General features: G+C 51.3%; 2 protein-coding genes and 1 non-coding gene across 4 annotated transcripts in view; 1 reads left to right on the forward strand and 2 right to left on the reverse strand.

The window, feature by feature from the left end:
• The window catches only part of BAIAP2L2 (BAR/IMD domain containing adaptor protein 2 like 2), a 29,332-nt gene extending 6,864 nt beyond the window's left edge, over window positions 1–22,468 (reverse strand). The window contains exons 1-7 of the mRNA XM_068972133.1: window positions 22,418–22,468; window positions 21,215–21,290; window positions 20,253–20,339; window positions 19,757–19,818; window positions 10,621–10,692; window positions 10,281–10,397; window positions 9,321–9,467 (exon numbers count right to left, since the gene is read on the reverse strand). Of these exons, the coding sequence (XP_068828234.1) occupies window positions 9,321–9,467; window positions 10,281–10,397; window positions 10,621–10,692; window positions 19,757–19,818; window positions 20,253–20,339; window positions 21,215–21,290; window positions 22,418–22,468 (612 nt within the window). The remainder of the gene's footprint in view (window positions 1–9,320; window positions 9,468–10,280; window positions 10,398–10,620; window positions 10,693–19,756; window positions 19,819–20,252; window positions 20,340–21,214; window positions 21,291–22,417) is intronic.
• On the forward strand, window positions 1,149–1,221 carry TRNAC-ACA (transfer RNA cysteine (anticodon ACA)). The gene has a single exon. It is a non-coding gene; the product is annotated as a tRNA-Cys (tRNA).
• Window positions 22,469–23,465: 997 nt separating the features above from the next.
• PLA2G6 (phospholipase A2 group VI) overlaps window positions 23,466–27,997 on the reverse strand; it is a 44,874-nt gene continuing 40,342 nt past the window's right edge. For both annotated transcript variants that reach the window (XM_068970190.1, XM_068970189.1), the window contains 5 exons: window positions 26,735–26,871; window positions 26,222–26,376; window positions 24,936–25,103; window positions 24,333–24,406; window positions 23,466–24,180 (listed from right to left, as the gene is read on the reverse strand). In XM_068970190.1, coding sequence (XP_068826291.1) covers window positions 24,036–24,180; window positions 24,333–24,406; window positions 24,936–25,103; window positions 26,222–26,376; window positions 26,735–26,871 — 679 coding nt within the window. In that variant the 3' untranslated portion in view covers window positions 23,466–24,035. The remainder of the gene's footprint in view (window positions 24,181–24,332; window positions 24,407–24,935; window positions 25,104–26,221; window positions 26,377–26,734; window positions 26,872–27,997) is intronic.

The following is a 27,997-nucleotide window of genomic DNA, read 5'->3' on the forward strand; positions in this document are numbered from 1 at the left end:
TGATGGACAGGGAGGCCTGGTGTGCTGCAATTCATGGGGTCGCAAAGAGTCGGACATGACTGAGCGACTGAATTGAACTGAACTGAACTGAACACACACCAAGCCAGTATTTCCCCTGCCCTAAATCATCCAAGCCAGGTACTGGACAACTAGAGACAACTCCTATAGCCCAGAGCTCACTGAAACCATTCAAATCATCTAGTCCTAAACCTGCTGACCCTGCTTTGCCCATCCCTTCTCACAGAAACCATAATCAAGGTTCTGAGCCATACTTTCCCTTGGCTCCTTCTGCCTCTTGACCAAACCCTGGTGCTACCCCAACTTGGCCCTGCATGTCGTGGCATGGCCCTTTCTCTTGGGAAGTGTGATATGTAATAAAACTTCTCTCATTGGCATGGATCTCTCTGTGTGGTCACTCAGGTCATCCTAGGTACAATCAGAACACCCTGCTCTCCAGTTATAAATGTCTCTCCAAACATTCGCTCCCACAAGGCCAAGTTCAGGACTGTCGCCTTAAGAAAAATAAAAGCTTCTTTTTGGGGACCTCCCTGGTGGTCCAGTGGCTAAGACTCTGTGCTTCCAATGCAAGGGGTCAGAGTTCAACTTTGGTCAGGGAACTAGATCCCACCAGTGGCAACCAAGGGCTTTCCCGGTGGCACTAGTGGTAAAGAACCCACTTGCCAATGCAGGAGATGTAAGAGACTTGCGTTTGATCCCTAGGTCTGGAAAAACCCCTGGAGGAGGGCACGGAAACACACTCCAGTACTCTTGTCTGGAGAATCCCATGGACCGAGGAGCCTGGTGGGCTATAGTCCATAGGGTTGCAGAGTCGGAAACGAGTAAAGCGACTTAGCATGCACACCACAAACCGAGAGTTCGCATGCCAAAACTAAAGATCCCATATGCCACAACTAAGACCTGGAATGGCCAAATTTTAAAAAATAAAAAACAAGCTTCCCTTTGTTAAGCATCAGCTCTGTGCCGGGCCCAGGGTTAAAGGCTTTACCAAATGGCAACCCACTCCAGTATTCTTGCCTGGAGAATCCCAGGGAAGGAGGAGCCTGGTGGGCTACAGTCCCAGGGGTCGCAAAGAGTCGGACACGACTGAGCGACTTCACTTTCACTTCACTTTCCATTTTCTTAGGACTTCCCTGGTGGCTCAGGTGGTAAAGCATCTGTCTACAATGCAGGAGACCCAGGTTCGATCCCTGGGTCAGGAAGATCCCCTGGAGAAGGAAATGGCAATCCACTCCAGTACTATTGCCTGGAAAATCCCATGGACAGAGGAGCCTGGTAGGCTACAGTCCACGGAGTGGCAAAGAGTCCGACACGACTGAGCGACTTCACTTTCACTTTCCATTATCTTACTAGATTCTCCCAATGGCCTGAGGGGTAGGTGTCATTATTACAGAAGAAGATGCTGAGGGTCAGAGCAGTTAATGACTGTCTCAAGGTCTCACATCCAGTAAGCAGTGGAGTGGCTTGTACTTACTTGTCTATCCCGAGGAAGCTTCCTGTGACTGTACTTTTCTTTTCTTTTTTTTTTTTTTGAAATTTTTTTATTTTTTTTTGTTCAAATTGGTTTTATTTTATTTTATTTTATTTTTGTTAATTTTAAAATCTTTAATTCTTACATGTGTTCCCAAACATGAACCCCCCTCCCACCTCCCTCCCTGTGACTGTACTTTTCAATGATTGTTCCCTTCAGTCTGGCCCAGTTGCTCAAAATCTGATCTCAGGCAGCAAAACAGAGCTCCCGTCACAGGAACAACTAGTTCAGTTGGTCACTAGGTGTCCACCCCCTCTTTGCCTTGCATAATTAATTAGCAAAACAACAGGAAGACAAAATGCCAAAGGCCTTTGTACACTTGTTTTGGAGGCAGTAAGCAAAGCAAGAGCATACAATTTTGCTTACCATAGGGAAGGGTTTTTGTCCAATCTGAGAGCACCTGCCAGGGTACTAGGGGAGTCTCAGAATCTTGGCCTGGACAAGACTCAACTTGACTGGCTCCCCTCAGCCCTGCATTTAGACAGTTTAGTCAGTGGTTGGGAAGAAACATAGAGGAGACCATGGGAGAATTAAAAAAATCATAACAGAGAGCGAAAGCCATTCTAAGTATGAGACAACTCCCCTAAACATAGAAGATGGGTAAATCGAACTAAAAATATTTTTTTATCATGGCAAAACTCACAATAAGCAAAATCAAGTGATCAATGACAAATTGGGAAAATGTCACCAAGAAAAGGTTACTTTCAGTAACATATCAAGAGTTCCTACAAATTCATAAGAAAAATGGAAGAGAAGATACTGACCTGTCACAGTAAAGGAAATCAAATGGCTCTGAAACATGAAAAGATGTCAATCTCACTTATAAGACAAGTGTAATGTAAAACTACACCGAGATACCATTTTAACCTTTCTGATTAGTGAAGATCACTGTTGTCAAGGAAATAGGGAATCTCCGCCCTTGCTGGTGGAAATATATTGGTATAGCCAATGTTTCCATTCCTGGACACACTAATCCCATTTCTAGGTACTTATCCTGGAGATCTACTTGCACAACTGTGATAAACCCAGGGTATAAAGGCGTGTTATTGATTAGACTTGGGCTAAGCAAGGGCTGATCACTGGAGACAGGAGAAAGACCCCTTATTGAGCTTTGACACCTAGAGTTCTTTCAAGTCTTGTGCATTCTGCATATAGAAATAGTTAGCAGGTATATATTTATATTTAACTGTCTTAGGAGTTAGATCTTGTATGTCCTAAAGCCCAGCTGGCTCAGAAAACATGCTACATATTCCCCCATACCTACGGGAAGTCTGGTTCATTCAATCAACTGCTTCCTCCTGAGAGGTGATCACTCAGCAGGAAGCAGCCAATGGAGAGGTCAACTCTCCTCTTAATGCTGGAGTTAACCGTTCAGAATACAGGCAGAAAGAGGAGTTTCCTTCCAAAGAAGATATATACATGGCCAACAAGTAGGTTGGATCATCGAAAAAGCAAGAGACTTACAGAAAAACATCTGCTTCATTGATACGCCAAAGCCTTTGACTGTGTAGATCATAACAAACTGGAAAGTTCTTCAAGAGATGGGAAAACCAGATCACCTGACCTGCCTCCTGAGAAACCTGTATGCAGGCCAAGAAGCAACAGTTAGAACAGGACATGGAACAACAGACTGGTTCCAAATTGGGAAAGGAGTATGTCAAGGCTGTATATTGTCACCCTGCTTATTTAACCTATATTCAGAGTACATCACGAGAAATGCGGGGCTGGATGAAGCACAAGCTGGAATCAAGATTGCAGGGAGAAATATCAATAACCTCAGATACGCAGATGACACCACCCTTATGGCAGAAAGCAAAGAAGAACTAAAGAGCCTCTTGAGAAAGTGAAAGAGGAGAGTGAAAAAGCTGGGTTAAAACTCAACACCCAAAAAATGAAGATCATGGCATCTGGTCCCAACACTTCATGGCAGATAGATGAGGAAACAATGGAAACAGTGACAGACTTTATTTTTTTTGGTGGGGGGGACTTCAAAATCACTTCTGTTGGTGACTGCAGCCATGAAATTAAAAGACGCTTGCTTTTTGGAAGAAAAGCTATGACCAGCCTAGACAGCATATTAAAAAGCAGAGACATTACTTTGCCAACAAAGGTCCATCTAGTCAAATCTATGGTTTTTCCAGTAGTCATGTATGCATGTGAGAGTTGGAATATAAAGAAAGCTGAGTGCTGAAGAATTGATGCTTTTGAACTGTGGTGTTGGAAAAGACTCTTGAGAGTCCCTCGGACTGCAAGGAGATCCAACCAGTCCATCCTAAAGGAAATCAGTCCTGAATTTTCATTGGAAGGACTGATGCTGAAGCTGAAACTCCAATACTTTGGCTAGCTTATGCGAAGAACTGACTCCTTGGAAAAGACCCCGAAGGCGGGAGGAGAAGGGGACTACAGAGGATAAGATGGTTGGACAGCATCACCAGCTTGATGGACATGAGTTTGAGCAAGCTCTGGGAGTTGCTGATGGACAGGGAAACCTGGCAGGCTGCAGTCCATGGGATCACAAAGAGTCAAACACGACTGAGCGACTTAACTGAACAAGTACGTGAAAGATACTCTGCATCATCAGCCATCAGGGAAGTGCAGATCAAAACCACAATGAGATACCACTCCACACTTACTAGGATGGCTATAATCAAAAAGCCCCAGGGGCTTCCCTGGTGGCCCAGTGGTTAAGAATCTGCCTGCCAATGCAGTAGGACACAGGTTTGATCCCTGCTCTGGGAAGATCCCACATGCCATAGCGTCCATGCTCCGCAACAAGATAAACCACCCAAAGAGAAGCCCGTGTGCTGCGGTGAGGAGTAGCACCCATTCAGTGTTACTAGAGAAAGCCAGCCTGCAGCAGCGAAGACCCAGAACAATCCAAAATAAGTAAATAAATAAATTTTTTAAAAAAAGTGCCAACAAGTGTTCACAAGGATGTGGACAAATTAGAAACCTCATAAACTGCTGGTAAGAATATAAAATGGTAAAAGAATCTGGAAGTTCCTCTAGAGTTCCTTAAACAGAGTTACCATATGACCCAGAAATTCCACTCCTATATACCCATGAGAAATGAAAAACACACATCCACAGAAAAACTTTTACATGGATACCCATAGCAGCATCATTCATAATAGCCAAACCACAGAAACAAGCCAGCTGTCCATCAACTGATGAATGGATAAATAAATGTGGTATATGCAGATGATGGGATTCTATTTGGCAGTAAAATGGACTGGTGTGTGGATACAAGCTCCAACAACCAATGGACTTGAAAACATGATGCTTAGTGACAGAAGCCAGTCACAGAGGGCCAGATATTGCATGATTCCTTTCATATGATCTTCCCAACCCAGGAATCAAACCCAGGTCTCCAGCATTGCAGGCAGATTCTTTAGCAGCTGAGCTGCCAGGAAAGCACGAAATGGCCAGAAGAGGTAAATCTATAGAGACAGAAGGTAGACTGATGGTTGCTTAAGGCAAGGGGAAATGGGAGGATTGAGAAATGACCAGGAAGGGGTACCGGGGTTCTTTAAGGGCTAATTAAATGCTCTGAGCTTGAATGTGATGGGACTTCCCTGGTGGCCCCAGTGGCTAAGACTCTGCACTCCCAAAGATACCACATGCCACAAGCATGACCCGATGCAGCCAAATAAATAAATATTAAACCAAAAACCCTTGTGGCATGGATGCACAACTCTGTGAATATACTACACCATTGAACTATATGCATTAAATGGGTGACATGCATGGTGTGTGAATTATATCTCAATAAAACTGTTGAAAGGAAGAAGGGACTTCTTGGTGGTTCAGCAGCTAAGACTGCACTCCCAGTGTAGGGGGCCCAGGTTCAATCCTTGATCAGTTCAGTTCAGTTCAGTCACTCAGTTGTGTCCAACTCTTTGCAACCCCATGGACTGCAGCACGCCAGGCCTCCCTGTCCATCGCCAGCTCCCAGAGTTTACTCAAACTCATGTCCATTGAGTTGGTGATGCCATCTAACCACCTCATCCTCTGCCATCCCCTTCTCCTCCCGCTTTCAATCTTTCTCAGCATCATGGTCTTTTCAAATGAGTCAGCTCTTCCCATCAGGTGGCCAAAGTGTTGGAGCTTCAGCTTTAGCATCAGTCCTTCCAATGAATATTCAGGACTGATTTCCTTTAGGATGGACTGGCTGGATCTCCTTGCAGTCCAAGGGACTCTCAAGAGTCTTCTCTAACACCACAGTTCAAAAGCATCAATTCTTCTGCACCCAGCTTTCTTTATAGTCCAACTCTCATATCCATATGTGACTACTGGAAAAACCATAGCCTTGACTAGACAGACCTGTGTTGGCAGAGTAATGTCTCTTCCTTTTAATATGCTGTCTAGTTGGTCATAACTTTCCCTCCTAAGAGCAAGGGTCTTTTAATTTCATGGCTGCAGTCACCATCTGCAGTGATTTTGGAGCCTAAAAAACAAAGTCTGCCACTATTTCAACTGTTTTATCATCTATTTGCCATGAAGTGATGGTGCCAGATGCCATGATCTTCATTTTCTGAATGTTGAACTTTAAGCCAACTTTTTCACTCTCCTCTTTCACTTTCATCAAGAGGCTCTTTAGTTCTTTACTTTCTGCCATAAGGGTGGTGTCATCTGCATATCTGAGGTTATTGATATTTTTCCCAGCAATCTTGATTCTAGCTTGTGTTTCTTCCAGTCCAGCGTTTCTCATGATGTACTCTGCATATACATTAAATAAGCAGGGTGACAATGTACAGCCTTGACATTCTCCTTTTCCTATTTGGAACTAGTCTGTTGTTCCATGTCCAGTTCTAACTGTTGCTTCCTGACCTGCATACAGGTTTCTCAAGAGGCAGATTAGGTGGTCTGGTATTCCCATCTCTTTCAGAAGTTTCCACAGTTTATTGTGATCCACACAGTCAAAGGCTTTGGCATAGCCAATAAAGCAGAAATAGATGTTTTTCTGGAACTCTCTTGCTTTTTCCATGATCCAGCAGATGTTGGCAATTTGATCTCTGGTTCCTCTGCTTTTTCTAAAACCAGCTTGAACATCAGGGAGTTCACGGTTCACGTATTGCTGAAGCCTGGCTTGGAGAATTTTGGGCATTACTTTACTAGCGTGTGAGATGAGTGCAATTGTGTGGTAGTTTGACATTCTTTGGCATTGCCTTTCTTTCGGATTAGAATGAAAACTGACCTTTTCCAGTCCTGTGGCCACTGCTGAGTTTTCCAAATTTGCTGACATATTGAGTGCAGCACTTTCATAGCATCATCTTTTAGGATTTGAAATAGCTCAGCTGGAATGCCATCACCTCCACTAGCTTTGTTGATAGTGATGTTTCCTAAGGCCCACTTGACTTCACATTCCAAGATGTCTGGCTCTAGATTAGTGATCACACCATTGTGATTATCTAGGTCATGAAGATCTTTTTTGTACAGTTCTTCTGTGTATTCTTGCCGCCTCTTCTTAATATCTTCTGCTTCTGTTAGGTCCATACCATTTCTGTCCTTTATCGGGCCCATCTTTGCATGAAATGTTCCCTTGGTATCTCTAATTTTCTTGAAGAGATCTCTAGTCTTTCCCATTCTGTTGTTTTCCTCTATTTCTTTGCATTGATCACTCAGGAAGTCTTTCTTATCTCTCCTTGCTATTCTTTGGAACTCTGCATTCAAATGAGTATATCTTTCCTTTTCTCATTTGCTTTTTGCTTCTTTTCTTTTCACAGCTATTTGTAAGGCCTCCCCAGACAGCCATTTTGCTTTTTTGCATTTCTTTTTCTTGGGGATGGTCTTGATCCCTATCTCCTGTACAGTGTCAAGAACCTCCATCCATAGTTCATCAGACACTCTGCCTATCAGATCTAGTCCCTTAAATCTATTTGTCACTTCCACTGTATAATCATAAGGGATTTGATTTAGGTCGTGCCTGAATGGTCTAGTGGTTTTCCCTACTTTCTTCAATTTAAGTCTGAATTTGGCAATAAGGAGTTCATGATCTGAGCCACAGTCAGCTCCTGGTCTTGTTTTTGCTGACTGTATAGAGCTTCTCCATCTTTTGGCTGCAAAGAATATAATCAATCTAATTTCAGTGTTGACCATCTGGTGATATCCATGTGTAGAGTTTTCTCTTGTGTTGTTGGAAGAGGGTGTTTGCTATGACCAGTGCATTCTCTTGGCAAAACACTGTTAGCCTTTGCCCTGCTTCATTCTGTACTCCAAGGCCAAATTTGCCTGTTACTCCAGGTGTTTCTTGACTTCCTACTTTTGCATTCCAGTCCCCTATAATGAGAAGGACATCTTTTTGGGGTGTTAATTCTAAAAGGTCTTGTAGGTCTTCATAGAACTGTTCAACTTCAGCTCTTCAGCATTACTGGTTGGGGCATAGACTTGGATTACCATGATATTGAATAGTTTGCCTTGGAAACGAACAGAGATCATTCTATCATTTTTGAGACTGCATCCAAGTACTGCATTTCAGCCTCTTTTGTTGACTATGATGGCTACTCCATTTCTTCTAAGGGATTCCTGCCCACAGTAATAGATACAATGGTCATCTGAGTTAAATTCACCCATTCCAGTCCATTTTAGTTCGCTGATTCCTAGAATGTCGACGTTCACTCTTGCCATCTCCTGTTTGACCACTTCCAATTTGCCTTGATTCATGGACCTAACATTCCAGGTTCCTGTGCAATATTACTCTTTACAGCTTCGGATCTTGCTTCCATTGCCAGTCATCCGTGATGGATGCACTGGCGAAGGAAGCAATCTTTGATCAGGGAACTGTTAATAGATCTCACATGCTGCAACTAAGAGGTCACACGCCACAACTAAAGATTCCACAGGCCCCAACTAAGACCCGGAGCAGCCAAATAAATACATAAACAAATATTTTTAAAAGAGGAGGAAGCAGCAGCTCATCCCCAGAGGATCACTCAATGAGAGGAGGGATATGGGAGAAGGCCCAGCCCTGAGTCGAGGGCTGGGTGTGGTGGTGACAACTGAGGATGTCAGCCAGGGCGGGAATTAGTCACTGAATCCATTCATGCCTCCTACCTCCGCTCAGCACCAGAGGGCCCCTGGGCTCAGAACCAGAGACTCAGAGAGGGCCTGGCAAGGTGAGGACGCTGAGGTGGAGAGGCGGGAGGTGGCTGCTGGCTGCTGGGGGCAGCTGACCGCAAGGAGTCGGGTCTCCTGAATGGCAGCCTTTGTTTTCATCTTTAGAGGGAAGAGAGCAGGGGCAGCAGGCCCTAATCCCACTGGGCTCCCGCCTATGCCAAGCTCCATCCTTGTGCCAACCTTCTGCAGGGGCAATTATTTCCCTTCTTTTCCAGATAAGAAAATAAGACTCAGGTCTGAAATCACTTGCCCGAATTGGCACCCAGGGTGCAGTATTTGGGAGACTAAAGAAGAATACAGGGAAATGGAAAGAGAAATTAAACAAGGCCACAGAGAAATCGGGACTTCCCTGATGCCCTAGTGGCTAAGACTCTGAGCTTCCAATGCAGGGGGCACAGGTTCAATCCCTGGTCGGGGAACTAAGATTCTGCATACCATGCAGTGAGGCAAACAAACAAAAAGACAATAAATGAATGACCATCTGATGATACAAATAAAGAAAAAGAGTAAATAAATGAAATAAATATCTAATATCTACATAGTGGAAGGAAAGAAGGGGACGGGGAGAGAGGGAGGGGAATTCCTGTGCACAGCCGTCCCACAGAAAGCACAGCCCCTAGAAGGTTCCGTTAGTGCTTCCCCAGCCCCAGCTCACCCGGCCAAAAAACTGCAGGAAGGTGTTGGAAAGCAGCAGGTGCTTCTCGGCCAGGAAGCGGTAGCGCCGCTTCTCCTCCAGTTCAGCGGCCCGCTGACTCTCAGACACGAAGGCCTGCATCTGCGCGTGCAGCCGGTTCACGCTCTCCTGGGGGAAAGGGAATTCAGGGATGGGTCTCTCATCCAGCCCCGAGTGCCAGCTGTCTGAGGCCTCCCTCTCCGTCGTGAACCAGCCACCTCCTCCTGGAGGCCTTCCATGAGCACCCAGCCCCCACTCTCACTTCGGAGCCTGCCCTCTCCTGTGAGTCTGGGCTCTGCCTGCCCTCCAGCCCGAGGGCACTTCTCCCAGGTCGGGCTGGTGTCTGAGCCACCCCTCTGTCCCCAGAACCGAGCACAGGGCTGAGCCCAGAAGTGAGGCCTAGGAAAGCCAGTTTAATGAAAATGCAAATTAATGGATTAATAACCCCCTGGTTGGGAGGAAAGATTCCCAAGAGGAGAGAGATGAGCTTAGTAAAGGAGCCAGGAGAGGAGGCAGGAGAGGAGATAAGGTCTTGGAGACAGAGGCCAGGCATGGGGCCCTGACCTAGGGAGGAGGGGCTGGGCTTAGCCGGGGGCAGGAGGTGCGTGTGCGGGGGAGAGTGACGGGGCTGCTGGTGGGTCACGCCTTTGCACCGTGATTAGGGGCGGCGTGACTGAGGACCTCAGGTTTTCCCAGTGAACTAGGAGAAGGCGGGGAAGCCGAGGGAATGAGAGGGGGGCCACACAGTGACTAGGCAAGGAGCGGTGCTGACGGTGTCCCTGGGACCAGGGATGCCCGCCAGGGCCGGCTGGCCCCTCCAGCTATGCTCACCACTCGGGGTGGGGCAAACCACACTGGTGGAGTAGGGCCGGTGCTGGTGGGGGAGCTCGGGTGGGTGTCGCCGATCCCTGAGAAGCCCGGGGTCGTCCCTAGCCCCTGCACCTTCATCTCCCGTGCGTTCTTGTCCCTCTTGCGCTCCATTCGCCACAGCTGGGACATGCTCTTCTCCAGGCTGGCGGCTCGGTGGCGGTACTCCATCTCGTAGTGCTGGCGGCTGTCCTTGGATGGGGTGGAGAGAGGAGGGAGACCCCCATGTCAAAGGGCTCAAGGCACCTGGCCTGTGGGCCAGAGCACTGGACAGGGGCAGGGCGCTCAGCTGGGAACGTGTACAACCTGGGGCCAGTCAGTGCCCAGCACTGGCTCAGTGTGCCCACCTGTCAAGTGGGGAGAGGCAGGCCTGCTGGCGATGGGCCGGGGGTGCCCGGGTGGGTGCCAGACTCACTCTGATGAACTGCATGTCCAGCTTGGTGTTCTTCTCTATGTGCTGCAGGAGGTCTCCATGGAACGTCTGCACCTGTGTGGAGTGCAGGGTGGGGTTGATCAGGGCGACCCAATCATACCCCGGCCCCGGTGTTCCACCGACCACTCTGCTCCTGACACACCGGGCTCCTGACGAACCATCAGAGAAATGGGTATAACAAGAAACCTGGTTGGATGCAGGATTAAACAATTAGACATACAAAATATTTAATGCAGTACCTGGCTTGAAACACACCCTCCATAAATGTGTGATACCTTCCGTTTCTCCGTGCCTTGATTACACCTACCAATTTTCAAATACCAGCTTCCCTACCACCTCTGCTGGGAGGCCCTCCTGACTCCTTAGGCAGAATCCACTACTCTTGCATTTTGTTTCTAAAATCTGTACAACTTCTTTGGTAATGACCAAATTTCATTCCTCCAGCTGTAGGATGGAATTTGTTGCTGGGCCCCTGGTCACAGCCCCATTTGTGGGAGCAGCAGGAACCAGGTATGTCCCGTCTCTGTATTCCTGGCACTGTGGGGTGAGCATGGCCCAGCAAAAGTGCTCACAACGGTTCACAGGAGTGGCAGCTTCCCATGGCAGGTGACCAGGAGGACCAGGAGGGTTATTGGGCTCAGGCTCAGAAGGGCTTCATTCTAGAAGTTTAGTTCTTCCTCCAATTTGCTCTGTAACTTTGGATGAGTTGCTGTCCCTCTCTGGGCCTCTGTTTCCCCACCTGTAATGGGAAATTTTGGCCAGATGCTCGCTAGGGTCCAGCTCTAGAACCCAATGAACTTGAATTCTGTGAGCCTTGGTGATCAGCTGGCATGTTCCCCTTTGTCCCTATCAGCGCTCCCTGGGTCACTCAGTGTTGTTGGGACATTGCACCTAAATCTTCCCAGCTGCCCCCTTTGTTCTCAGGTTCAGACTGACCACTGCCACTTCGGGGGACCCTTCCACCTCTGCTCAGCCTTCTCTGTCTTCCCGGCCTTTCCCTGGGGAACCCCTGCTCAGGAACCCTTGGTGGATCCTGCCTCCTGCCCCAGGGGTCCCCAGGCTATACTGTAGGAGCTCTGTCCCTCAGGAATGCTGATAATCAGAAAGGCCAGCAAATTGTAAAAGTTATCAGTGTTTCTTCCACAGTTGTTTCTGAAATCTTGTTAACCAGTCTTTAAGGGAGCTTGGGTGTGACCTCCTTGGGTCTGACCAGGCCTTACATCCCTGATTGTGGCTGTCAGTGTGTGTGCTGGGGGTGGGAGTATTTCAAGCTGCTCTGAGTCCCTGTTTCTGCCCCAGAGGGGCCCTTTTTTGCTGGATCTAGGCAATAAGGAAGGGAGACTTCCGATCTGTACCTGTGGGACGTCCCAGGTCAAGGTTTCTGCTCAAACACAAGATGTATGTTCCTGAAAATTCCCACATCTGGCAAAATCACCCAATATATAGACAGGGCTTATGGAAGATGCAGGTTGGGGCAGACCCTCGAAACCCTGGCAACCAGAGCACTAATAGAGGCAGCGAATGGCACTGGAGGGATGAACTCGAACCACACAAAGGCCATGGAAAAGATGAGAAATGCGCGGAACCAACAGAAAGGACACTCCGGCAACACCTTAATTACTGCAGAGCTGGCATGCCGAGGCAATACAGGAGGCGGTGGGGCTGCCACCACGGTGAGCGTGGGAAGTGGTGACATCTGCTCCCAGCTTAGAGTCCCAGGAGGCTCGGAGCTCCTGCTCTCCCCAGGGAGGCCTGGGTTCAGGAGCTCTTTTAAAATGTTCTTAAGATACAGCTTAAAGGGCTCTTGCTGTCACTGCAGTGACAGGTTGGGGGCTTTCCCCTTCTTCTTATTTCTGTTAGCGCTGTTCCCTTCCTCAATGCTTAGGAGACATCACTTCTGAATAAGCCACTCCCATGTCATAGGATACAGCTCCTTCTGCTTCCAGTCACGTAGGAACTGAGTCACACCACGGAAATGAGTGTTCGGGCAGGACAGGTGGATTGCAGTTCTTCCCATTACCAGGGCTTGGCTGTGATCGCCGAGCGTGTAGAGGACACAGACCCAGGATGCCTCAGTCAGACAGGGCGCCGGCACCACTGGGTTAATGGAAAGTCATCATCAAGCTCCTAAAGAAATGGATCTAATAAGAAGTTTGATCCTGGAAGACACCTTTGAGCTCTTGCTCTTGGGGAACCAGAGGGCTGCCTATAATTAAGCAGGTGCTTCTGAAACAAGGAAGTTGCCTACTCCAGCACGTGCTGAAAGTTCCCAGCAAATCTAACAGAGACTGCGGTCCCTGCTCCCCTCCCCATGGGACATGCTCCATTAGCAGGTCCTGTGAGCTCCTCCGTACAGAAGATGAGAGCAGACCCGCTGTCATGAACGTGCCCTGTAAGTTCCACGTGTCGAGGAAGTCCAGCAACTGAATCCACTGATACAGGAAAAACCCCTATCAAAGAACTGTCTCTGTGGGCTGACCACAACTTTCCTCCTCCCATTTTCTCTTGAACACCCTCCATCAGGTTATGGCCCCACCAACTACACCCACAAGAGTGCTGTCAAAATCACCAGGATTCCATCTGCATCACTAAGTCCCATGATCAGTTTTCAGGACTCACCCAACTTCTCCTGTCGTCATCATCAGACACGGCTGACCACTCCCTCTTCCTGAGACACCTTCCTCCCTCAGCTTGCAGCCCACCCCCCGTCCTTGTTTCCCTTGCATTGCCCCCTGACTGCTCTTCTCCATCTTTTTCTGATTCCCCCTCATCTCTCTGCTCCCCGAAGGTTGAGTTGCCCTGGGGCTCAGGCCGTGGGCCTCTTCCCTTCCCTGTCTACATGGTGACCTCATGCAATCCACAGGCTGCCGACTCCCAGATATATATTCCTGCCCAGACCTTCCCCAAAATTCCAGTCTCATCTGTATGTTATCTGGGCTCCATTCAGCCAAGAGGAAGAGACCAATACTGAAGATAAGCTACAAAGGTATTAACATGCTGCTGCTGCTAAGTCGCAAAACATACAGATAATAAGAGTCCCTGAGAAAGAAATGCAAAGAAAGAACAAAAAATTTTCTAAAAACCTGTAATTAAAGAAAAAAGATATCAAACTACATATTGAAAGAGTGCACATAACAAAGAATATTGTCCCAGATTGACCAATATCAAGATATATTCTGGAAAAATAACTAGACTTGAAGAAAAAGAAAAAAAATTGGGGTCACCCTGCTTATTTAACTTATATGCAAAGTACATCATGAGAAATGCTGGGCTGGAAGAAGCACAAGTTAGAATCAAGATTGCCAGGAGAAATATCAATAACCTCAGATATGCATTTGACATCACCCTTATGGCAGAAAGTGAAGAGGAACTAAAAAGCCTCTTGATTAAAGTGAAAGACGAGAGTGAAAAAGTTGGCTTAAAGCTCAACATTCAGAAAACTAAGATTATGGAATCTGGTCCCATCACTTCATGGGAAATAGATGGGGAAATAGTGGAAACAGTGTCAGACTTTATTTTGGGGGGCTCCAAAATCGCTGCAGATGGTGATTGCAGCCATGAAATTAAAAGACGCTTACTCTTTGGAAGGAAAGTTATGACCAACCTAGACAGCATGTTGAAAAGCAGAGACATTACTTTGCCAGCAAAGGTCCGTCTAGTCAAGGTTACGGTTTTTCCAGTGGTCATGTATCGATGTGAGAGATGGACTGTGAAGAAAGCTGAGCACCGAAGAATTGATGCTTTTGAACTGTGGTGCTGGAGAAGACTCTTGTGAGTCCCTTGGCCTACAAGGAGATCAACCAGTCCATTCTAAAGATCAGTCCTGGGTGTTCTTTGGAAGGAATGATGCTAAAGCTGAAACTCCAGTACTTTGGCCACCTCATGCAAAGAGTTGACTCATTGGAAAAGACTCTGATGCTGGGAGGGATTGGGGGCAGGAGGAGAAGGGGACGACAGAGGATGAGATGGCTGGATGGCATCACGGACTCGATGGACGTGAGTCTGAATGATCTCCGGGAGTTGGTGATGGACAGGGAGGCCTGGCGTGCTGCGATTCATGGGGTCGCAAAGAGTCGGACACGACTGAGTGACTGAACTGAACTGAACTGAAGGCAAAAAAGATGGTTGGATGGCATCACTCATGACTCATGACTCAATGGACACGAGTTTGAGCAAACTACGGGAGATAGGAGAAGACAGGGAAGCCTGGTGGGCTGCAGTTCGTGGGTTTGCAAAGAGTCAGACACAATTTAGTGACTGAACAACAACAACAAAGGTGAAAAAAGCAAATGATTTGCAGTGGAGAATATAGATTATTAGACTTCTCAATGGCAACATTCAAGATGCAAGATAAAGAAAGAAGGAGAAAGTAAGAAAGGGGAGGAGGAAGAGAGTGAGCGAAAGAGGAAAGAACGAAGGAATGTGAGGCAAGGACTTTGTATCCAGCAAAACTGACTTCCCCCAGTACAAGGAGAGCAGCTGTTATCTTGGTGTCACAACTCAGAACATTGTTCACATGAGCCCTTCCCATGGGGACAATCAGAGAACAAGACCAAAACACCAGTCAAAACACGGACATGGGGTTGGAGGTGAATATTAAAAGTATAGCTATGTGTAAACAAGGGTCAGTGAGGGTGAAAGGGGAGCAGGCATGGTGCAGCAGCTCTGGGTCCGACAGTGTGGACAGAGCACAGCTGCAGATATGGCGCTTTTCACACATTGAAGATTTATGGAACTTTATGTCGAGCAAGTTTACTGGCGCCGTCTTTCCAACAGCATCCACTCACTGCATGTCTCTGTGTCACACATCAGTAATTCTCTCAATAGTTCAAACTTTTCTTTATTATTGTCACAATCTGTTAAGGTGATCTATGATCAGGGATCTTTGATGTTACTCTCACAAAAAATTGTGACTTGCTGAAGGCTCAGATGATGGCTAACATTTTTAGCAACAAAGTACTTTTAAATTAAGATATGTACGTTGGGTTTTTTTTTTTTTTACATAATACTATTGCACACTTAATAGACTACAGTGTTGTGCAAACATAATTTTTATATGCACCGGGAAACCAAAAAATGTGACTCACTTTACTGTGGCATTTGCTTTTTTGCAGTGGTCTGGAACAGAACCCACAATGTCGCCAGAGCATGCCTTTGAAAGTAGGGGGCGGGGGAGGCTGCGGAAAGCAAATGTAAAACAGACTTTAACTGTTTTCAGAAATCATATTGGTGGTGGTAGAATTAGTTTCATTATTCAGCGACTGTTGTGTCTATGTAGCATGTGATATAGCAAACGGTAACTGTGGGATATTCTTCTTCTTTCTTTTTCTGTGTGCTTGGGAATCAGGACTTTTGGAGGAAGGGCACACTGTCAGCTTGCAGGATCTTAGTTCTCTGACCAGGGATTGAATCTACACCCTCAGCAATGAAAGCATGGAGTGCTAACCAATGGATTGCAAGAGAATTCCTGAGTATCAGGACTCTTGATGTGGAACAAAAGATATACCGGTGGAATAGAGAAGAGGTTAACTAAAAACCCGGTGCTAAATCTGCATTGGAAGTATCAGTATTAATTATGAAGAATTCAATCTTTATATATATACGTGTGTATATATATGTGGTTTGTACAAATGTATATATGTATCTATGTATGCATGCATCTGTGTATGTATCTAGGCATATGTATCTTATCTATTATATACACATATGTTTTTATATATAGCATTGGCCACTGAAAAAGTCTAGGAACAGTGATGAACCCAGTAGCAATGGGTACCCCTAGTGAGCAGATAATGGTCTTGAATATCACTTTCCACTAAAAGCAGAAAAATTTTTAAAGGGGCTTCATGGAGAGATGACTGATTCCATTTGCAGAGCAGCAGAAGTACCAGACGAGAACTATCTTGTCAGGCTAGGCAGCGAGGAAACCGTCAGAACTGTGAGGGTTGTGCCAAAGAATTCACGTGCCAGACTGAAGAGGCTTCTGCTGGTCAAAGAGGGGATACTGTCAACTTCAACGAAATAACGATTGCAAAGGAGTCAAACACATCCCCTCCAGGCATGCCAAACGGATGGAACCTGAGTCTGAGCCATCCTCTGGATCCAGAGGACAAAGCAACAGCTGAGCTGCACCAGGAATGCTCAGAAAACCAAGTCAAAAGTCCCCAATGGATAAATTGTAAGGAAAAGAAAAGGATGGTGGAGGAAACACTGGATTAAAAGAGACTCAAGAACGTATTTTAAAAGAGAGAGAGAGCAAGACAAGTTCTCGTGTCTGGGGACACAGGACTGGAAGATCGGTTATGAAGAAACCCAAGGCAGTCTCAGACCAGCGGTCATTTTCGGAGGAAGAGAGGGTCTGCGATTGGATGGGGGCCCATGGAGGGGCTTCAGGGAGGCTGACAAGTTCCCGACCAGGACGGGAGTTTCAAAGGCGGCCTGCTTGATGATGACTCACTGAGCTCAAATTTGTTCCGTGACATTTTTTGTGCCGGTATTTTATTTTATTTTCTGGCCACAAGCCATGTGGGGTCTTAGTTCCCTGATCAGGGATCAAGCCCGTGCCCCCAGCATTGGAAGCAGAGTCTTACCCCAGGACCACCAGGGAAGTCCTGTGCCTGCATTTTAGGTTACAATTTAAAAAAAGGTTTGGTTTAAAAAAACAACAAAAAACAGTCCTGTCATTCCTTTGCTCAGCACACTCAGAGGCATGGCCAGAGATCCGACAAGGTCCACAGGGCCTGGCCCCTGTTAGCCAGGGGTCATCTCGGCCCTGGCCCTTGATGCCTCCACTCCAGCCATGCGGGCTTCATCAAGCTTTCCTGTGTGCTGACCTCTCTGCCCAGAACACTTCCTGCAGTCGTCTCCCTGCTCGCTCCCTACCTTCTTCAGGTCTCTTCACAATGTCAGCTCTCTAGTGCTGTTGTCTTGAATATCTGTTAAAAATCACATCCCTCCAACACTTTCTCCTCCCTATGGAGGTTCTCTTGTCCCCCATAGCGCATTTTGCATCTAACCCATCACACATATGCTCACTTATTTGTCCTGGGTTTTGTCTGGTTCCCCCTTGGGGAGAGCAGGGGGTTTTATCTGCTGTATCCCCCCCGCAGTGCCCATTGCAGTGCCAGGCATAGGGGGATGAATTGCTGTCAAATGAATGAGCCCGAGGGGGAGATGGCCTCTGGTGTGTTGGGCCAATGTGGCTCTGGCCAGGGGCCCTGCCCTGTTGTCACAGCCAAGACACCGGTACCCAAAGAGGGCAGCTATCTTTACAGAGTGGGCCTGGGTGACACTTGTCTCTATCCAGCCCAGGTGTGCCACGAGTGACGTGACAAGCCATCAGACACAAGGAGAGGAAGTCACTGGCTGCCAGGGTGGTCCATGCTCTGTAACTCCCTGCCCAAGCCTGGGAGATGACACAGGCTTAGCACTAAGCCTCAAGGTGTCCCGGAAATGGGCCAGGGATATGGTTTTATTGAGTGGAGGTGGATGCTTGTTTTCTGCTGATGAAACTCTTCCCCATTTTGCCATGGCTATCAAACTGGTGAGTATTTTATGGTGCCCCCAAATTGTACCCGGACATCCAGCATTTTCCCACGCACACGTTTGGGAGCCATGCAGTCACGGTTAGTTAAAATTTCCTTCTGAGATTCCCAAGGCCCTTCACACCCGTCCCCAGCTCTCTTCTGCCAATGCCATGCTCTGTGCATGCTCGGCCCACAGCGCCCCCAGAAGGCCCTCTCTTCTCCTCTCCCTCTGGCCCAGCTCTGCTCCCTTTTCAGAGCTTGTTCTCTCCTTCCCAGGCAGCAAAGCCCTGCTCGGTGCCAGGCCCCCATGCCAGGCCCCCGTGCCAGGCCTTGGAGCCACAGAGAAGACCACATCCCAGCCCTGGCACAACTCCCAATCTTGGCAGGGGTAAAGACAGGGCATCAGTTGTGCTTCAAATCATAGCTAAGGCACATAGAGGGCTACAGGTGCCAGGGTCAGTAATTTATACTTATACTTAATCCTCATAAGAATACTATGAGGCAGTTTCGATTATCTCCATTTCACAGACAGATAAACTGAGGCACTGAGGTTAAGTAGCTTGTCCAAGGTCTCAAAGCCAGCAACTAGCGGAGCTGGGCTTTGAACCCAGGTGCTCTGGCGCAGAGCTGGTTTTCTTCACCACCACTTGCTAAGAATGGACGTGTGTGTGTTCTCGCTCAGTCATGTCTAACTGTTTTCAACCCCAAGGACTGTAGCCCACCAGGCTCCTCTGTCCATGGGATTTCCCAGGCAAGAATACTGGAGTGGGTTGCCATTTCCTCTGCCAGGGGATCTTCCTGACTCAGGGATGGAACCTGCGTCTCCTGCCTTGAAGGCGGATTCTTTACTACTTGAGCCATCAGGGAAGCGTAAGAACAGATAGAAGCATCTGTTGGTGTCAGAGGAGGAGAGACTGAACTTGCCTGGGTATCAGGAAAGACTTCCTGGAGGAGGGGATGACGGTGCTGGCCGGCAAGGGTAGGGGTGAGTGGGTCCTCAGCTGGAGAACAGTGTCACAGAAGCCTGCGGTGGGAACACCAGGCCGTGTCTGCAAGAGGGCAGCTCTTCAGAGGGTCTGGGCTGCGACTGGGCTACCAGGGAGGCTGCCGGATCAGCAGGGCCAGGAATCCCTTACCAAGTGGCTGAGTTTAGTTCTGTGGGTGGCAGGGGTGTGGAAACGTTTTCTCCTGGGAGTGATAAGGTCAGATCACTGGCTGCTCCCTGGAACAGTGGAGGGAGGGGTTGGGGAGGCCGGTAGGGGCAGGGCCCTGGGCCTGACGCACCTGGGTGACGGGCCTCTCTCTTCCTGGCTCCTCCACTCACTCTGGAATCTTGGGTGAATGACTAGATCTGACTGAGTTTCCTCCTCTGTGAAATGGAGATGGAAATGCACCCGCCTGCTAGGTCATTGCTGTGCAGGTGAACGTGCCCAGCAGAGCCTGGGCCTGGCAGGTGCGCCCAAGGGCAGCTGCAGTTGTCATGTTACCAGAGTCCTCTCTGAGAAACAGCGTGGAGGTTGGGCCCTTGTCCTCCACGGAACGCCGCCCACTCTCCAGAGTGACCCCTCTGGGCTGCAGAGTCTGAGACTCACCACCACCTCCAGGTCAGAGTTCAAGTGCCGCTGGGTGTCGGACATCTGCACCAAGATCTCACCTGGAGGCATGGAGGGCAGTGGCCTCAGTTGGGGGCTTGTCGCATCACCCTGCTTCCCACCAGAAGGGCCTGCCCAAGCTGGGTTTGGGACCAAAGTCCAGGGATTTCCCACACGACTCTGGGACTCTGGCAGCACCTGTCCTACCCTGGAGAACTCCTGCAGGGAGGGGTGAGGAGGGGCATGGGTTCCAGAGGACAGTCTGGGAGCTGGGCCCTTGGGCTGCAAGGCCTGTGTCTTTGGGGAGGACTTCCTGGAAGAGCCAGGCTATAAAAGGAACCCTCTCTGGGACCCGAGAATAGGGGGCAAGGCAGGCCCTCGGCCTGAGGGGAGGTGCCCAGGAGGCAGAGCCTGGGCAACAGGAGGAGGTGGGCGGTGAGGCGTGTCCCCCAGGCCCCAGAGGTCAGCAGAGCATAGGGGAAGGGGCGTGCCTCACCCAGAATCTGCGAGGTGGAGCTCTGCAGGGCCTGCTCCCCAATCTTCTGGATGGCCTTGAAGTACACCTCGGCCGCCTCGGACAGAGCTGCATGGAGACAGGGAGGCGTCCAGCCGCAGCCCTGTTCTGTGAGCTCCCACTCCCCATTCTGGAGGGCTCTCCTTTGGTCAGGAGAGTTGGTGGGGGGGCTCTGGGTGGGGCGGGGTGGAAGACGGAAGGGGTGCCTGGGCCGTGTGTGTGTGTGTGTGTGTGTGTGTGTGTGTGTGTGTGTGTGTGGAGAAGTAGCGTTGGCCGGAGAAGCAGCGGGGCTGGGGGGGAGGGGGGCCTCTCCCTGGGGGCAGGACCTGAGCCCGTCTGTCGTGGGTGGGGGTGCAGGCATCTGTGTGTGTCAGAAGGCGGGTGTGGGCAGGGGTGTCGGGAGGCTCAGGCGTAGAGGCTCAAAGTGGTGAGGTGGCATGGGTTCAGGTCGCTGGTGCAAGGACTTTGAAGTCCTAAAAAGCAGGGAGGGGTTGGGTGACCCTCAGCCCTGGGTGTGTCCCCGGCTTGTCCATCTGCTCCAGAGCTCAAAACCCTCTGCTGATTAGCACTGGGGGTGGGGGCGGGGATGTCGGGAAATGGTGGGGATGGGAGCTCTTTGTACAGGCGCTGAGTGAGGGGCGAGGTTTGGCTGTAGGTGAGTGGATGGGGGGCTGGTCAGGGTGTCAGACTGGGGGTGCCAAGGTGGTCTGAGTATGGCAGTGGGCTCAACAGCTGAAGTGTGTGTGGCTGGGGTTCTGTGAGCCCGCAGGACCGGGCACTGCATCTCTGGGAGCATCTAGCCGGCACATGAAGGTGTGGGAGGGGTCTCCGGCCGCAGGGCATGAGGGTGACCGTGAAGCATGGGAGTGTGTAGGGACGACGATCGCGGGGGTGCGAAGGTTACAGTGGAGGGTGCGGTCACGTGGGTGGGGCCGGGCACTCACCGTGGAAGGCCCGGAGGTAGTTGTTCCCCAGGTACACCAGGTTCTCCAGGGCGGGGTTGAACTGCTCCAGGATGCTCTGGAGTCCGAGGGCAGGGGGAGGGAGGGTAGAGGAGGGGAGCAGAAGATGGAATGAAGGATGGGGCTCAGGATCGGGTGCCCCTTAGCCCCAGTGAGAAGCCTGACTTGGGAGAGCCCGCTTAGAACCCTGAAGTCACCCAGAATCCTGGCTCTCAGCTGCAAGGGCCTCAGAGGCCAGGATCCAGGCCAATGTCCCCTTGGTCATCTCCCACTCACCACCTGTCCAGTGGGCACTTGCGTCTAGAAGGTTCTCCTCCCACTGGGCTGAAGCCTACGGTCTGTCACCGCGCCCAGCTGGGCATGGCTCAAGCTGCCCTGAGTCCAGGACCTGTGGGCCGCTGACAGCTGCCTCTGGGGCAGAGGCAGAGCTCGCCCTGCTCAGAGTAGAGCCCCTCGGGGGCCAGGCTACGGCTGGGTCACGTGAGCCACCACCTGGCCAGTGGAGAGCGCCCTGCGTGATGAATTTAAGACTTGGGTCTTGATTCCAATCCCAGCAGGCCCTCTTCCTCCCTTGATGACTTTGAGCAAGGTGTTTCACCTCTCTGGCCTCATTTTTCTTATTTGTCAAATGGAGTGATTATTTTCTACTCCACTGGTGGTGTGTTGTGAGGTTTACACACTGCAAGGGTCCCATACGCAAGAGGTGCTCAATAAATGTCTATGGAGACTGCAGCAACCTCTGTGGAGAGGGGTAGGAAGTTTGAGTGTGAGGCTCAGAAACCAGAGAGAGACAGAGAGGCAGAGACAGGGAGACCTAGACAGAAAGAGACAAAGAGAGAGACTCCTCTACCCTGGGGGTCCAGGTGGCTCTTTGGGTCCCCTGCTCCCAGCTTAGGCCACCCTGGGTCCTGTCCTGCTGCGTCCAGTGTTTGGGAATTGGGGCTCCAGTTGAGTGCTATCTCAGCAGGCCTGCCACTCATGGGATGAACCCCTGTTCTGGGAGGCTCAGGTTGGGGCTGGAGTGGCCAACTGCCCCCAGGGGTCCCCACCCCCAGACCCACAGCTCAGCCCAGCCTGGTTCTGGGCCTTCTTTCCCAGAACAAGCTGCTGCCCCGCTCACCCTGTCTTCCAGAGCCGGCTGAACTTCGAGCCCTGGGAGGGGGCCCGAACCGGGCACGCACTCACCTTGTAGATGGCCATGGTGGACCTGTAGAACTGGTCCATCTCGGGGGCCATGGAGCAGGCGTGCCCGGGCACTGAGCAGGAGGCGTTGGCAGGGCTGGGAGTGCTGGGGGTCAGTACCCTCCGATGGCCACTGCTTGGCGGGCAGTGAAGCAGGCAGCAGAGTGGGACCCAGCAAGGCAGGGCCGGCCGAGGAGGAGGTGGCAGCTTAATTATTCACCAGCCAGGGATGTCAGAATGCGATCTGGGGTGTAACCAGACCCGGCGGGGAAGGCATCCTGTGACGCGGGTGGGTTCATGTGGCCTGCCCTTCAATTATTTACCCCTGAGCCGCGGACCAGTGGGCACGCGTGGATGGTCACTCTCTCAGGTCACCGCCTCCAGGAAGAGCCTTGCCCGGGCCAGCAGGGACCCGTGCTCAGGGGGGCCCCCCACTCTCCCACCCGTCTACGCTGGGCAGGGCTCACCCTACTGGGCTCGAGCTGTGCAGTGACCGCCCTGGACCCTCCCTGACAGCCCCTCCCTGTGGGTGGAACACACCCACATCCCTTCACTGTTCTCAGCCTCTTCTCTTCCCCGAGTCCCCAAGGGCTGAGGCTCCCACCTCGGCTGCCATCTGCACCCCCTTCCTCCACATGCTGGAGACGGGGCAGCACAAACCTGGGAGTCACACGGGCCTGAGGGCACAGCTGCTCCCTCACTGTGTGACGATGCCCGAGCACCTTGCCCACTCTGGGTCTCAGCCCCTCTTCTAGCAAGTGTGGCTCTCCCTTGCCCTCCACTGTGGGCCAGGTGGGCCTGGCTGCCGCCTCTGAACACCCTCAAGGCTGGTTTTGGGAAGACTTAAAGGGAAGAGGTGTCCCCGCCCTGGAGAGCCTGAGAAACAAAGCTTCTGTCCTTCTGGTGTGGACCCAGGCGGACGATGGTCAAGGCCGAGGGGGGCTGGTGGGCAGGGGACACTCACACCACTCACACATACAACACAGGCCAACGGGAATCAAACCGTTTATTTCACAGTCGGGGGCTGTCCCCTGGAGCCCGCTCTACACATAAACCACTTCCTGGTGGGAGGAATAACTGAAGTCACAGGAGCGACCTTTGAGAGCCACGGAGAGCTCGTGGGTGGGATGGATCTGAGCAGGAGGACGGCTGGGGTGTGTGGAGGGGCAAAGTTGACTGGGACACCCCACTCCAGGGTTCCCTCCTGAAGGGGCGGTGACGGCCCGTTTCTCGAGCCCCACCCCAGGGGAGAGGGCCGAGGGTGGAAGGGGTTGTGCAGCCCCAGGGACCAGGAGGAGCCTGAGGCCCTTGGGGAGGCCAGGGTTGGGCACAGGCCCCGGCACCCTTAGTGTTTGACCCGCCAGGGCAAGGGGCCCGAGGGCCGTCCTTGGCAGTCAGGGAGTGGCCGGAGGGAGGCTCGAGGCTTTCTAAGCCTGGAGTGACACAAAGTGCCAGGAAGTAAGGACCGAGGGGAGAGAGGCCCGAGGACCAGCCTCAGGCTGGAAGCCCGGCACCCCCGGGCCGGGTCTGTGGACCCAGAGCTGCCTGGGCCCGGCTCTGCCCAGCGGCGGCGTGGTGGTGGTGGGGAGAGCCGGAGGGGGGGTTTGGGGGCCTGGCAGCCTCATGGCGAGAGCAGCAGCTGGACGAGCTTCTGGAACTGCTCCCGATGCTCATAGATATAGACCTCAGTCTCCCAGAGGGCGTTGACCAGCACCGTGTCGTTGACCTCGTCTAGCATGATGTCCGTCCCCAGCTGGGGGTTCAATCTGTCCACGGCAAGGAGGAGAGGTCAGGACTCCAGGACACTCGGCCCGGGTTGGGGGACGAGAGCTAGGACTGGGGTGGGCTTGGGACACAGAGCGGCCTCTCGGGGAAAGGGACAGTCTAGCCTGGGGGCTGGGGCCAGCCGAGCCCTCACCTGAAGTACTGGATGCCGACCATCTCACACCAGGCCCGGGCCCGGTCCACGGCCCGCCCGTCCGGATCTGTGCACTGGTGAGAAGAGGCCCCTGTGAGTGTTTAGCCCACGCGGCACCCAGAGCCCCTGCCCGGGCTCCCAGGTCCCAGGGCGTCTTAGCTGCCAATCAGCAGGGTGACTCTGGACAAATCCCACTGCTCTGTCTTGCAGTACCTGTTCCAGCTACGCAATCAGAGCGGCACGGGCTGTGGCGGGACAGGGGCTCGGCAGGGTCTGGGGTTGGTGAGCGTGGAGGGGCTGAGTGGACAGGCCTCCATCTCCCGGCCCCAGTAGCTTTTGTCCATCTGACATTTTGGGCTTCCACATGGGCCATGCGTGAAGGAAAGAATCCTCAGCTAAACAATAACTGAAAACCCCGCTGCAGGTGGTCACCGAGGGTCCTGCCAGCTCTGAGACTCTGTACTGGGGATCCCCCCTTCTCTGAGCTGGCTAAGGAGGGTCCACAGAGCCCTGCCATCTCCCTGACACCCAGGGTTCCCACAGGAAGCCTCATCCTGGGGCTGAGACCCCGAGGGGAGTGGGCTGGGGAGAGGCGATACTCACACAGTCCACCACCATCCTGCCCAGTTCCTTGGCCCCAAACACAGTCTTGGCCAGTTCCCAGGGGTTGCTGGGTCGGAAGACATCCACACAGGTCACAGGCACCTGCGGGGACCTCCCTGTCCCCAAGGAGACGACAACGGACAGCTTCTTCACCTTGGTGTCCTGACCCTGTGGGAGCAGGACAGGTCAGAGAGGGCCTTCCCCTTGGTGGACCTTTCCACGGATGGGGACACCCAGGGGTATAGGATGGGGGACAGAACTCCGATGGCAGAAGCACAGCTTCTCCTTTGCTTTGCTTCTGAACAAGTTCGGCTGCCAATCTTCTCGGCGACCTTGGTGACCCACCTACCCAAGCTCCTCATCCACCAAGACAGGTGATGTCTGAGGACCCTTCTCCATCTCACAGTCTCTCAGCGATTCCCTCTCTCTCCCTGCCCTTCTTCATCTGGCCTCTAGAGGGCACTCGTCTCTCTGCAGCGTGGGGCTGCCTCTGGGGCTTGGTGCTGACCGCAGTGACAACCACAGCCAGTAGGGATATAGCACACTCACGGTCAAGCACTGTGCTAAACCCTTTGCAGATAAGAGCCCGTGGAAGCCTCACAACAGTCCCAGGCAGGTTCTATCAGCAGTCCCAGGCAGTGGCTGAAGTGAAGCACGGGCAGAGCCAGGCCCCACACTGCCTCTCCTAACATGCATGGGCCTTGCCTGCCTCTGCACTAAGCTCCTTGGGCTCAGGGCCGCTTCTTTTCCTCCGGATCACTGAATCTGCACTGTCCCCTCCCCAAAGGCCTTGGGATGGGCTTCCTTTCTCCGTGAGCCCTTTCTGAGCCCCCAGGCCTCTGGGGGCGGGGGATGCTCCTGGGCCCTGCACCATTCTCGGTCATAAGCATTTGAAACACTTAGATGGACGTTTGCTTGTTTAGGGACTGTCTTCCCTAAATGTGAGCACCCCAAGGGCAAGTGTGTGTCTCCAGGCCGGGCAGTGTGGCTAGGCCTGTGACTGGCATGGACCGGTCCTCCCCACAAACAGCAGATGCTGTTAACTGATCATCAACACCCTTCACCACCTGGTCTGGACTACACCTCAGAATCCCTGTTAGCACAGTGCTTTGGGCAGACACCAAGCAGGTTCAAGAGTGAGATAAAATTGCTGTCAAGGGCACGGATGAATGATCACATGAATAAAAGACATTTGCTCTCCCAGGAGTCAGTCCTTAGTAAGATTTGCAGAAACAAAGTGCCATGGGCAGTCACGTCCAGCTCCCCCAATCTATGGTGGCTCTCACCTTGCGGATCAAGTCCTGGTTGTACTCATGGATTTCAGTCATGGCGTCTAGCGTGGGGTTGTTGGCCAGCAGCCCACCATCCAGGAAGCGCCCGCTGGGCCGGAAGTAGGTGGGGGCTGCCCCACTGCTTCGGGCTGCCCGCCACACCAGCTGCTCTGGGGGTAGGGGAGGAGGGGGTTCAGTGGCACAAGAGATGCTGCATTTCAAATCTCAGGGTGTGTGTGTGTGTGTGTGTGTACACGTCATGCTGTGTGAAGAGGAGAGGCTAGGGACGCTTCAGAAACAGGATGGACAGGCCATACTTGGTGGAAGGTGGGGTGCAGCCCGCCTGAAGCCTGATGGCTCCCCAGCTCTGCCTGCCCTCAGCTGATACACTCAGGAGGGCAAACCAGGGCAATGGGCGGGATGGTGGTGGGCTGGGGGTGCCTGGCAGCCAGGCTGTGTCTCCCACCCACCACCCTGCCGCCTCTCAGGCCAATCACTTCCCACAGATGCATCAAACATGGTTTTCACCTGAAGGATGCGTTGGAGGCTTGAGGTTAATGTTCTGGCTGAATCGAGGCTCCCGAACACACTCTGGAGCCTCATAATTCCGGAAGAGATGGAGTTCAGCCGGCTGCCGGTCGGACAGCGTCCCTGTGAGCATCACCCTGGAGAAACAAGGAGCAGGACGCTGAAGCCACCAACCCACCCATCCTTGACAATCCACCCTTGGCAATCCTTATCCAAACTGCCCATGCACTAATCCTTAAACCCAGCGTTTCAACTTCTGGGAACGCATCCTAAGATGCTCCCAGACATGTGGGAGATGGGCACACACTAGGCTATTAATGACCTTAAAGCAAATGGCTGGAAACAAGCCAATGTCCATCAGCAGAAGGGTTCAGTACACCGAGGTTCAGAGGGTCTGTGTTGCTGGAGAGCGGCTGAGGTAGTGCTGCATGTACTAATGGGTGGTCAGCACCAAGATTTGTGTTTAAGTGGAAAAGCAAGGTTCAGGGCAGTGTGTGTGTGTGTGTGTGTGTCTGTGTGCGTGTGTCTGTGTGTGCGCGCGCGCAATAGCTTCAGTTGTGTCCAACTCTGTATCCCCGTGGACTAGCCCGCCAGGCTCCTCTGTCCCTGGGATTCTCCAGGCAAGAATACTGGAGTGGGTTGCCATGCCCTCCTCCAGGGGACCTTCCCAACCCAGGGATCAAACCCACGTCTCCTGCATTAACAGGCAGCTTCTTTACAACTAGCACCACCTGTGTAGGCCACATGTAATATGCCACTACTTGTTTAAAAACAAACCCCAAAAGACCCCATGTACCTATTTGCTCCCTTCCCACCTCTAGAGGGTCAGACAGTAACTCTGGAAGGACCCGTGTAACAGTGAGCTGCCTCTGGGGCACGGGACTGCTTGGGGGCTGCAACTCCCAGACTGGAGTCAGGGGAGAATTTTCAGAGTGCCATTTCTGATACTTCATCAATGTTCTACCATGCGAGTCTCCAGTCTATTAAAGAAGACTCCTATGAGGGGAGTGCAGAGTGACACAACCCTCTGGAAACTAGTATGTATTCAGACCTTTACAAATGTCCTGGCTCTTTGATTTGGGAATTCCATTCTGGAAAATTTAGCCTAAAAGCATAATCTTAGTTACCATGAAAGCTTTTTGTTTAAGGCTATTCATGCAGTGTAATTTATTACAGTGAAAAATGAACGGTCTACATGGAAAGAATAGGAGGGAGTGTCTAAACAATGGAATGTTTTGCAGCCATTTCAAATGGCTACCAAGG

This window comes from Capricornis sumatraensis, chromosome 4, assembly GCF_032405125.1.
Source record: "Capricornis sumatraensis isolate serow.1 chromosome 4, serow.2, whole genome shotgun sequence".
NCBI classification, from domain to species: Eukaryota; Metazoa; Chordata; class Mammalia; order Artiodactyla; family Bovidae; genus Capricornis; species Capricornis sumatraensis.